The sequence below is a fragment of the Tetrao urogallus genome (assembly GCF_951394365.1).
Source record: "Tetrao urogallus genome assembly, chromosome: 1".
Taxonomy (NCBI): domain Eukaryota; kingdom Metazoa; phylum Chordata; class Aves; order Galliformes; family Phasianidae; genus Tetrao; species Tetrao urogallus.
Window position 1 is genome coordinate 178,276,254 of NC_136813.1, and position 12,873 is coordinate 178,289,126.

At 39.3% G+C, this 12,873-nt stretch overlaps 1 protein-coding gene across 1 annotated transcript in view; it reads right to left on the reverse strand.

The window, feature by feature from the left end:
- Window positions 1-12,873, reverse strand: part of GRAMD4 (GRAM domain containing 4) — a gene marked incomplete at both ends in the record, with an annotated part of 77,291 nt that overhangs the window by 11,647 nt on the left and 52,771 nt on the right. Inside the window, 6 exons of the mRNA XM_079549669.1 lie at window positions 452-500; window positions 1,516-1,607; window positions 3,049-3,140; window positions 5,111-5,136; window positions 5,600-5,732; window positions 6,787-6,848. Of these exons, the coding sequence (XP_079405795.1) occupies window positions 452-500; window positions 1,516-1,607; window positions 3,049-3,140; window positions 5,111-5,136; window positions 5,600-5,732; window positions 6,787-6,848 (454 nt within the window). The remainder of the gene's footprint in view (window positions 1-451; window positions 501-1,515; window positions 1,608-3,048; window positions 3,141-5,110; window positions 5,137-5,599; window positions 5,733-6,786; window positions 6,849-12,873) is intronic.

A 12,873-nucleotide genomic window follows, 5' to 3' on the forward strand; every position in this document is an offset into this window, starting at 1 on the left:
CAGTGTACAATGTGAAATTCAAAGAACTCCATCTTACATTAGTACTTCAAACAAAAAAAAACATGGAAAGTTAGATGGCAATTCAGGTTAGAAGGGACCTTAAGAGGCCACCTAGTCCAACTTACTGCTTAAAGTAGGTTCACAAGCAATAATTATAATGCATTACAAACAAAACACAACACAAGGCTTCTTTTAAGTTCCCACAGGATCTACCTTGGCCCCAGTTATTACATAAAAGTTTATTCCAGAAATTTCAATCAAATTCAGAACATTTTATGAAGCACCCAAATATAAGAGCACTATTAGTTTCTAAGTGGCAAGAGAAAGAAGTTGTTACATCTTTATTTACACCTTATTCTTCTTTCCTGTCTCAGCTACTCACACACATAGAAAGATTGTGAAAGTGCAGCTTTTAACATAGTCGCATAGACCAAACTGATCAAAGACTTACCACAGGTTCAGAAACTTCAGGCACAATACTCCACTGTATTCTCCAACCCCTAGAAGTTACGGAAATAGTTAAAGAGAGCAAGTATTTCTTTTCCATCTGCCAACATGGATTGGCTCTAAGAGGCTGAAAAGCAGTTTTCTGCAGTAAGTAAAATGGCTTTTAAAAAAAAAACACTCAAAAACCAATAAGGAGCCTACAACACGACAAAAGTAGAAGGAGCCAACCACAAGTGGCTTTAAATGCATATATATATATATATTTAACAATATTAGCTAAGTAGATACTGCATGGAATCAGGTACACAGCTTGTGGATTTTATGATAAAAGTGGACTGCGTGCACAGAACAGATAATGAGGATTTTTTTGTGAGTGAACGAATTGCATAAACATATTCAGGAGCCTATTTGGTCTTGTTAATTTTCAAAGAATGGAGCATCAGACTGCAAGTATTAAGCAAGAAATTAGAAAATGATTTTTTAAGACACACACTGAAAGGTCCCCATCTCAATTTTAAGGGGAAAAAAATCATAAGCTTATAATAGCATTTTAAAAGACATTCTCAGCACAGAAAGAAGAAAAAAGGTTTTTTTAAGAAGCCTTAATTTTTAATAGAGACCAAGTATACAAATGGAAGACTCTGGATATAAGAGCCAAAGAAAAAGAATAAATTGCAATTTAGGTGTAGGTGAAAATTCTCTCTAGGAAGCTGCAGGCTTCAATATGTAAGGTGATATTCGAGATATTCTTCAATATGTAGGGTGATACTCTGAATACTGCAGGGTATTTTTATTTTCGATTCTTTAAGTATTAAGAGGTTTGTCTGAGAACACGCAGTCTCGTTTATGATGACCCAAGCCGTGGCAAATAAAGATAATTCCTAAGTGCATTCAAAGATTATAGAATTAAGCAATGAAATCATAGATACTGGAGTTTGAATTCTAGCTTGTAAACTTAATTCACAATGTTAGAAAAAGTAACAGTTTACAAATCAATACAAGAACAAAAAAACCCCATTCAAGCAAAGTGCTACAAGAAAATAATCTAGTATTTAAGTACATACATACCTGGCTATGAGGTAATTTAGGGACAACCTCAAAATTGCTAAAAATAAGAACATAGGAATGGCCCAGCCATGCCATACAGCATTCATGTAAATCTGCAGATTGTGAAGGAAAAGAAAAAAAGACACAGATTACAAACTTAGGTACAGTGAGTCACTCACATTTTCCCACGGTACTGTCGGGTTCAGGAGAATACAACTCAGATCATGAATATTAATGAATTTTAGCCACTCCAGGATTGACAACAACAATGCATTAATGAATGTAAAGCTGAAACTATAAGACTGAACCAAATCTCCAGAGATAACACTTAAATAGCTCTCAGCTGCACAAGATCGAATATTTCCAAGGTTGCAATTATGTGAAGATGTGGGGGAAAAAAAATCATAAATCTTCAAGTCTGAATCTACTACATAAACATGATATGGTCTAATATCTTATAATCATAAAATCTGTAGAGTTGGAAGGGACCTTTAGAAGTCATTCAGTTCAACTCCCCTCACTTGAACAGGGACACCACAGCTAGATCAGGTTGCCTAGAACCTCGTTCAGCCTGGCCTTGAATGTCTTCAAGGCCAGGGATGAGCTGGACCAGGCTAGGTCAGTGAAAGAAACACTGGAAAAAGGAAGAGCTAGGACAGTTATACCCTCACAGGGCATCAGGACAACTCACTGTTTTATTTCAGATCAATTAAATCCCAAACTTCAGTGGTGAGAAAGTCTCCTCCTCAGTATTCTTTCAGCTGTGCAGTGCAAAGTATCATTCAACAAGGCTCTATAACTTACAGAGGGGGATCATTTAATGGAAAAGTGTGTAGCATTTTCACCAAAAAGATTAATTCTGATGAAGTCAGTTAGAACTACTGCTTATAATTTCCTCCGACATTCTAAATATTGTGTCTACAGCACAACCAAAGGAATTTAGATCATTTCATTAACACATAGAAGAAAAAAGAACAAATCAAAACTCCACTAAATAGTTATGTCACAGCAGCATGCAAACTTTCTTACATTGCTCTATGGGAACACTTAAATTTAGCTCATGGGAACACTCAAATTTAGTTCACAGATCTCATGTTGGCACATTAAATGAAACTAAAATCAGGGCGCTTTGTCTCTCATCACTAAGTGTGACTCTAATCAATAGAAAAGAGCACTGATGGTGAAAGATATCTTCCTATCAAGTATAGCCTCTATCAGCCTTTCAGCTCCAGAAAAAGAGAGATTTTGCAGAGGCTGCAGTAACCACCATCAGTTCACTGACCAGGGAGACAGGAAGCAAAGAACATGAGAACAATGTCTATATTGTTCCAAGTTATTTTAACAATTACAAAACGAATTTGGAATGTACAACTGAAATGGCTCTGAAATTTAATTTAAATGGCAACTACACCGTATCTTTTGTTAACTGCAATCCTACTATTTGACTTGACTTCAACGTAATCCCTCTGAATATATGGCAGTTTCAACGAATTTCCATAAATAATATATTTTAAAATAAGTTCTTACAACTTCTGGAGGAATAGCATAACTTACAATAAAGGCAATAGCAGAAGTGTAGATAGAATACCAGTCTGATAAGGCAGAAAGGTTCTTCACAAAATTAGTAACAGGTTTGGCACCTCTCTCTAAACAGAGCAGAGAAAGAACACAATTATTAGAATTAGCAGACAGTGGGGTTAAGTCACTTGTAAACATCAAACAACAAAATCAGAAAGTTAGTAAGAACACTCAAGGCATGTAAATATAAAAAAGCCATATCAAAATTAAGGAAAATTAAAATGTAGAGACCCATCAACGTAACAACAACCAGTTCAGTAATGCATTTTCGAAAACTGAATTGCTATTCAAGATAAAAGTTATATCTAAACTCTTAAGTGCACATCAAACAAATAAATCAAGATTTGCATTATTTTTAGAAGGGTAACTCGGATGCCTACAGCAGTCTGTCCCGAGCTCTGTTCACACTGCTCCAAAGAACTCAGCATAGGTCAGCCCACTGTACTGTAAAACAAGCTAAACTAGCCTGACTGGACTCCAAGCCACCAAGGAGCAATTCACTGTTACTTCAAAAAAGCTGACCTCAAACCAGGCTACATATCTCTTGGCTGCACTTCTGCTGCAGGTAGCAGGTAGCAGGACTTGGCTGCTTACTCTTTCTAAGGCACAGCACAAGACCTTGCTGCCTGTCTCTCAGCTCTGCAGACCTTTGCTCTTGCTGAGTGACAAATCTGTACAGGGAAGGGCACTGCTCCCATCTGCAGACATACTCAGCCAGGCAGCGGCAGCAAAAGCAGCTCTTTTTCAACTCCCTAAAATACACTTGTCCTTCACTCTTCCTATTCCTATATGCTTTTTTACCACTTAGCTAAGCAACACAGCAAAACAGGAAGGGGCTGTTGCAAGAAGACTTTTGCTTTTTCTATTGAAAAACACTGCTTTTGCCTCTCCTACTGATAAGAGTAAATATTCTTGGAAAGGGGAGCCCAGAGGTACCCACCCTTGTTTGCAGCACAGCTCACAGCTTTGAAAGGCTGTCCTCAAGAGAGCCTGCAACTTGCTGTCCTAGTTTGTTCGGTTTGAAATTCAGCTAGCCTTGGTGCATTCCCTATGGGAAGTGATTAAACAGCCAGATTTCCTTGAGCATCAGTGACTTAAACAAAGCTGTGGATGAAACAAGTGGATGGGCAGACTCGAGGCTTCAGACAAGGCACTGACTTGAGCAATGCTTCCAGCAGTTCCTCCCATCTGCTCTGTTTCACCATCCCACACCAAATCTGCAGGGAAGGTCACCACTTGGAAAGCACTGCTGATGGAAAGGCCCTTGAGAGCTGCAGGTGGCAACCAGGCACCCCTGAACAACAGGCACCTTTGAGAACCACTCAAAGCATAAGCTCAGTACTCTTTTTTAAACTACTCAAAAGGCAAAGCACATTCACTACAGGGAACAGATCACAGGTATGCTCCCAAAGTACTGGTATTGATTCTTAGGATACTGAAATCACAATTGTACTGAGATTAAAGACCCTTATGCGCCTCCCATCGACAATACTATAAAGATTTGAGGCACAAAACAGCCTTTTTTTTCACGCTGTAGCAATTCTTGGTTGTACAGAACTTCTAGAGGGTTTAACTACTTAGTTTAACCTGCCACCACCCATCCTTTGCCTTCCAAAATACCTCACTAAGAGAAAAAATTCAAGACCCACTCATAGACTTACCTATCCCTTTGAAAGCATAAGCTAAAAGCCCAGCAAGCAAACTGCAAGGAGCTTGGGAAAAAGTATGTGGGCAGCTCAGGAATAAGCATCTTGCCATTGTAGAAATAACCTGTTCTCACTTGTTATGTGCTTTCACATTTTAATTAGCACTACATTTTTACCACTGAGATACTCTGTGCTATGCTAGATTTAAGGCAAGCTCCTACCACTGTTCATTTAAGTTACTTTGCACTCCAAGCACTAATGCAGGATTTCAGAACCATTCCTGCTTTTGAACAGGCAGAAGTATTTCTAAACTTCATACGTTGTATGCAGCAGTCCTCACAATAAAATCAGTAAGAACTACTTGCAGAAATTGAAGTACTTTTAATACTTACTTAATCTTCTCATATTTTCAGTCAACCTGAAAAAAATCAATAGAAGAAACTTGTTAAAAAGACAACAAGTGAATTATATTGAAATGCAGTCATGCTCCCCTGGTCTCTGGAAAACTGCTCACAGTTATAAATTAAACGTTTGTACATCTAGCTTCATTCTTGCCTCTTATGAAATGTGCTTCTAGTAATATAGGCTATCTTGCATCAAATCAAAAATTGAAATGTAAAAGCTCTGCAGCCTAACTAAGCCTTAGCCCACATTTTGAGAAGTGCATGGCAGAGCCTGCTAAACAATTCTTCTACCTCAGGTTGCAGATAGAGTTTTGTGTTTCATCCCAGGTACTCACAAACCATTTGAGATAGCCTTAGTTTAATTACTCCTGATACAAACACTTGCTCATATCACCTAGAAGGTGCTGATTTTTTGTCTTTGAAGAGAAGCAACTTGTAAAAACCCAACAATTCCTTTCAATCACGTTGGAGATTTACCTTCTAGCACTAAGTGGCTCCTCTGTTTCCACTGTGTTCTCCTCTGGTTGAAATCTGAAGTCCTCAACATACTCCCCAAATTTGTCACAAAACCACTTCTGGAGTCTTGAACATACAGTGTGACTACGTTTATCTACAAAAAAAAGAAGCACTCTGTATCAGGATATTACTAGAAAACATCTTTGTATAAAACTTCATGCGTTCCCGAATGCTGTTTTTGGTAAGATAGTATTCTTTGTAACAGCATTTCTGTCTTTCCGTAACACTTCTCCTGGAAGTTCACTATGTGATTTAGTTCTGCCATTTCACAGAAACAGAGACTATGCCATGCTTGTAAAGATGACTGAAGAAGATTCCTGCATCCAGCACAAGTTTTGCTGTAAGTACAGCGCATGGGAACACCTCACTATACAACTACAGAAATTACTGAAACACTCTTAACAGATGAGAATTTTTAGCAAACACTAACAAACTTTTTGCTGTGTTCTCTTAACAGAGGTCTGACCCAAATCTCAGCACTCCTGTTGTGCTGATGGGTCATCCAGAGAAAAGGAAGTGTAAAGCAAAACACTCCTGAGCAGAGAATAGGATGATCACCTTACAGCTATGCTAATCTGACAGGAAAAGGAGATGGAAAGCAACGAAGCACTGTATGCTTTCTTTATGCTGGTTTCAGTGGAAGTACATAGCAGGATTAGGCAGTGCAGATGAGAGCAGAACACTCATCTTTTGTGTTGTCTCTACCTCAGAAAATCACTTTCTAGCAGCATTCTTTGGAAAGAGAGGTCAATAAAACAGTGTAAGAAAGAGGAGATGGGTCACAGCTCCCCTTTAGATATTGAAAGGCTGCTATCGGGTCTCCCTGGAGCTTTCTCTTCTCCAGGTTGAACAGCTCAACATGCAAAAAGTCAGACAACAGATTTCATTACATTCCTGAAGGTCGTCTAATTAAAAATATATATATATCCTTATTCAAGCATATAAAATCATCTACAAAAACTAAAAGCAGAATCATACACAGACATAAGAATCTGCTCAGATGCTCTTACTTGGGCTTCTTCAAAAGTCTGATTCATGACCAAGCAAGTTTTCCCATAACATCTTATTTTCTGGAAGAGCTTCAAAAGAAACGAGTGGAAAGAAAATGAACTGCATCAAACTGCTAGTACAGATCTGACCAAGATTACCTGCTCCATTGGCCTGTGTCTGTGGCTTTGCAGGCTGTTGAGCTGCAGATACCTCTTCAGCTCTGCAAAGAAGAACAGAAACAATGCAAAATCCTGCAAGTTAATTAAAGAGAAAACCAAACATGCATCCTATTGCAGGATTAAAATTATCACAGTACGCTGCATTCAGGATCCAGGGAAATATCACCATGTAACGGATAAGTGTAGTTTAGCCATTTTCTGTCAGCAACCACTCAGCCTGATCTTTTAACAAAATATTTTAGTATCATTTGGTTGTATTACTTATGTCTTTGCATTTTATGTTTATTGCAACGCTGCCAGAAAACTCTTCAGAGCCCTGACTCTTCCCACAGCAATAAATGAAAAGGGATTCCATACTGCAAGCTGATAACCACAGTACTCAAACAATACCACAGTTTATTATATGACCCTTGAATTCTGCTGCTGTTAGTACACTCAATACCACTCATCTTCACAGTGAGAAGAGCACATACCAAGAATTATTTCAAATGCTACATTGTTAGCTCTCGGCGCAGAGATGCCAAGCCAAGATGAAACTGTATTAAAAAATAAATAAATGCAAAATTCATGTATCAGTGTGAAAAACAGAGATGATAATGTTCCAAAGCCACACAACAAGAATCAGGCATCACTGGTCTCATCTTTTAAGACAGATCAAGAATAATGTTCTCATTCTTAAAACCACACGTTTTGGAAAACAAGAACCATCTGGCCATTCTGCACACGTATAAGGCTCCACATTACATCTGCAGGATCCATAGCCTCCAACTGCTAAAGTGTCTTGAGAACACTTCCAGCATCAGCTCATCAGTCTTTAGCCATCCATGCAGACATGCTACAGAAAGATTTCTCTAATGAAGAAGCAGCTCTGCAACAGAACAGCTGCAGCAAGCTTTTTGTGACACAGAACTGTATAACCAAAAAGGTTATTATTCAAAACAATAACATGTTAGCTGTGTACTTTCACTGCCACTTATTTAAGGAGACAAGGTAGGTGCTTTCAAATGTTCATTCCATCTCTCACTCCTCAGGAAAGGAACCAAGTGGGACGGATGCAGGTCAGCAAGAGGAGATCACTGTGCACTAGGTAGGTAACAGAATATAGATGGGTTTATAGGCATCTTGCCTTTCTTCCAAGAAGTACATTAGGTAAAATCTCACTGTATTGTCTGCACATGGCAAAGGCTTCTGTGAATTTGTGCATTCTGACTCATTAAAATGGAAAAATGACAGGGCTAATTACAAGCACTCCCCATACATAATGGATTTTCTACGTTCCTGCTTATTTCTAAAAGGAACATTTAGAAATAGTTTATTGATTTGTAAAGTAACTGGATGTCAGTCAAGGTGAACTCAATGGTTTCATCTTTGAAAACCACTTGTTTTCACCCCTCCGCAGGTCTTTTCCACACTGTTTCTATATTTGCAGCAACTCTTCAAATTTTCTCAGAAGTAATCTAAATACCAGCAGTTTTTTTTTTCCCCTAACTAAACTTTCACTTGTGTTTCTCTGCAATTTTTCCCCAGTTCTGTACAACCCTGAGGTTCTCCACCCAGACATTCCTTCTCCTTGCGCCTTCTCACACATGCATCCAACTCCATCCCTCTAAAGACAACAAGCAATGAATGTGATCAAATTTGCACAGATTACTGCATAGCAGTGTCTTTCTCCCAACACAGTTCTACAGTGACTCCATACAGGTGGGACATTTTTAGTCACCGTCTGTCACTGCCACCACATATCACTGAAAACTCATTTTGGTAGGAAGGCCACAGTCATTCACAGGCAGGTTCCCATTGCTTGAGCAGCATCCTGGGGGGATGTCACACCTGAACAGCTCCAGTGACAGAATGGAGATGGGATCCCACCATCAACAATCATCAGAGCCTTCAGGCTGGGTCTTCCTTTGACATGCTGGGATCTATTTTCAGAAGCAGCTCAGCGTCATTACTCTCTATGTTACTTGGAAAAAAATCAAGAAAGATCTCATCCAGCAACAGTCTGGAATACCAGGCTTACTGCCTTCCTCAGTAGCACACCAGAGTCTGGCTCTGGCCATTCCCGGTGGTTTTTCCATTTGTTCATTTTTTGGCACTGTTTTACTTGCCATCTGCCTCTCACTCTTTCCCCATGAAGAACATGACCTTTATGAATCACCAGGTTAATGACAACTCATTACTGCACCTGCGAATCAGGTTATAATTAGCCACCTCAGACAAATTTGGTTCAGGAAGCTCAAAATTCATTCTTTAGGCTTGAAAACCCATTGGAAAGCCCAACTCACTACAGCAAGACCCCTGATGGGCAGGAATCATCCTTCCTACAGTTTCTGAACCTCTTCTCATGCCAGAGACCAATTAGAAGGCAGGAAAATATGAACCGTCTTTGAAACAACACAGAAGGTTGTGTTTTGCTGCAGACTTCCTAACTGCAGCCTGTACTGAAGAAAACAAGCTGCATTAATGCCTCTGTGAGCGTGCTTTCCACCCAGAAAAAAAGCTGTGGTCAGTAAGGCTAACGGGCCATCCTCCTGATGGAAGGGCATGTTTATGCAACTACAGATTGAACCCACTTAGAAGCAAAGGCTGATTAAAACAGGAAATAGCAAGCTACGGCTAAGAAAAGATGAGCACAAGTGTGGGAATTCTTTTATACACACTTGGCAGGGAAGCATGGATGTTAGAGCTGCTCATGATGAGTACATGTGCAATGTTTAAAAATGACAAGCACACATCAGTGAGGCTTCCACTCAATTCTGCCCCACAGAAACACACAAAATGGTGCCAAACTGTTATTTTCATAGCCATATGACCCAAATGTTTAGGGAACCTTGATGCTGAACTGCTGCTCGTTTATCATATCTAAATATTTTTGCTTTGTGTGTCTTTAGCCTTGACTACAGCTGTGAGTTGAACTGAATTTGAATCAAAAGAATCTTTCCAAAAAACTACAAGAAGACCTGACCTACTGCACACAGCCTTACAACAGCTACAGGGCTGCTCTCAGCCATGTGCACTCTTCCTACAGACCAGCTCTAATACTGAGCTCACAAACCCATCATCATTCCTTTGACAGCTTTTCTGAAGCCAGTTTTGTCTCTGTTGGATCTCAAAGAAACACATGCACACTTCCACGGAAAGCACCTTCCAATAACAGAAACAAAAATATTATGCAGAAATGAGGTATTTTCATGGCTCAGTTTAAAGACAAATCAGTCAGATATACATGGCATCTCAACCAGAGGGGCTGTTACATACTTGAGTTAAAATACTTTCACGTTTTCCATTTCCCTCCCATTAAAATACACCAAATACTTTAGGATGCTTTGTCCATCCCACACAGATATTCCCAAATTTTACATGGCTAATATAGTTTGTACTTTCAGAAACAAAATAAAAGCTCTCAGAAGAACTGTTATCAACTCAAAGTTGTGCAAGATCTCATCTAAACATCTGTGGCCAGAGAAAAACAACAACAAAAAAAAACCAAAAAAAAACACAACACCCCACACTACTCTTTACAGGAGGTAGATTTGGTGACAGGCTGATAAGTTAAAAATAATGAGAAGGACAGTTCAGCAAGCTGGATTTGTTAGCAATCCCAGCGCAGTACCACTGCCAAAAACCTGACCTGGGTGTCAGCTTCTTGCTACCTGTGTGCAGTCCCAGCCTAACAGGTACCTTTCCAGTGGAGAAAGTCTTCAGTGAACAGCTATTTTCACTGTCATGCAGAGCATCTTCTCAAGGGATGCCATTCAGCAAGGGGCCAGTTAGTCAATAAAAATGCACAATACAGAAGAAACGGTGGCTTATGTCAAACCACTGTCTATTCTTCTTAAAAATAGCTCAAGAGATTCATATGAGACACAGCTTGCTGGTAAGTGTTGTTACAGTACTTCGTATTTTTTATTGTGTGACAGAGCTGGAAACAAATTGTAAAACAAGGCAGCAACAGCCCACAATTTACACTAAACAAGCATTACTCACACAAGACTATTCCAGATTATTTATGCATTGTTCCACCAGTAAAATGTTACTGGCTTCAGCTGTTGCACCAAATGCTGGGCTGTCTCAAAGTGTCTATGGAAAACTTGAGCCGAGGGCCTCTTTCTGAATGCTCAGACATACAGTGAACATTGCAACAAACAAATCCAAATTCAACTAAACATCCCCTTCTTCCACTCCTCCCTACAAACAATTTGATGAAATAAGCCCATGTTCTACACACAAAAAACATGTCATTAACCCATTGTTCTCTCCTTGTTGCACACTTTGCATGTATTTATACAGCTGCGTGTACTGATCTGCTTCACATATAATTCTGAATACTGGAATAGCTAAAATAATTTCTTTCTCCTTACAATATAGCTTGATTTGTTTTTCATTAGTAGTTCACTTCTGTAAGCAAAGAGGATACATGCAAACATTTTTATAAACATACTACTTGAAGATGACATGGAAACTTAACTGAGACTTGGGCAAATGTTTCTGTTGATGTAAGTACAAATAGTGACTTTCCAAGGCAAATTCACTTAATAAAATTAAGTTGCTAGCAGATATATATTTAGCCTACTATATGCTTGATTGTGTCAACACTGTGTCTGTAGTAATAACAGAGGTATTTTAAAATGCCTATAGTAAAGTGCAAACAGATAAAAAGCAGTGGAAAAGAATTTCACACAATGAGCACGGTGTAACAAAAAGCCTAGGTAAACCAATTTTTCTTCTGAGTGTAAACTGAAAAGCAGTTTCGATATATTTTTTTTGCTGTTGTATAAATGTCTGCCCAAAAAGATTGAAATGTTAGCAACATGAATCAGAAAAAGACTTGGATAAAATGGTTAATTGGCTGAATGTAAACCTCAAGTGCAAGCCAAGTTCAAAGGGCTAGTGTAATCCTTAAGATATCTAAATGGGAACACAGCATTGAGGGGGAGAGGTCATGCCACATTAGTTTAATAGTGGCACACTTGTTAGAGATTTTCTCTGATTATGGTTATCCACAACCCAACACAACAGATGTTGACAGTTCGAGAGAAAACACTGAGAGCTGAAAAAAAGCCCAAACATTTGATAAACAAAGACCAAACTCTTTTCTCTGTAAAATGCTCATACTTGCAAAGTCACAGTCAGACCCTTATTTGGCCAATATCAGATCCTGGGATACCCCTATTGCTTCCTGTAAAGAGCAAGTCCACACACAGGACGGTGGGCACTTCCTACAGAGGAAGCCCTTGTCCTTCTTCAGAACTCTGTTAGAATGGAATAATTCTCCCCCTTCTGTGATGGGCATGAACCCAGGTGTTCCCCTCTCAAAAGAAAGCCTAAGGGCCAGAGTTGATGGTACAACCAGTACTGTACTCAGCTGTACGGGATTTGCTTAGTTTCAGCTGGGATGGAATTGTTTTCTTCAAAGTGTCTGGTATAATGCTATGTTTTGGTTCTAGAAGAAAAACAATATTGATAACACACCATTGCTTACAGTTGTCCACTAAGCAGTGCTGTACAGGGCCAAAAGGGCCCAAAGAGCTGGAAGGGAACAGAATTAGGATAGCTGACTTAAACTGGCCAAAAGGATATTCCATGCCATATGACATCAAGTGGAAGGAGTTCTGGAGGTGGTGGGAGTTCATCTCTCTCTATTCTGCTGCTTGGGGGTCTAGTTGGGGGATGACAGGCAATTGCTTGTGCATCACTTGCGATACACATTTTTATATACATAGTGATAACTAGTTTCCATTTCTCTATCTCAGTAAATAGTTTTATCTCAACCCACCAGTTCTAGTTTGTGTTGTTTTTTTTCTTTAATTCTCTCCCCTATCCCACTAGGAAGCAGGGGAGTGAGCAAATGACTGTGTGGTGCTGCCTGGTTGAACCATAGCAGGTAGCATATTAGACAAAAAGGTGCCCTGAAGCATCAGTTTCACCTACTAACATTCACACTTTATAATGCTGTTATGGGGCAAACAGATATTCTCAGCATGGGAACAGGTCCAACTTTGTCCCTTTTCCACTGTTCCCAGCAGTTCACTCAAACAATGAATCTTCAGTCTAGACACTAAAGGG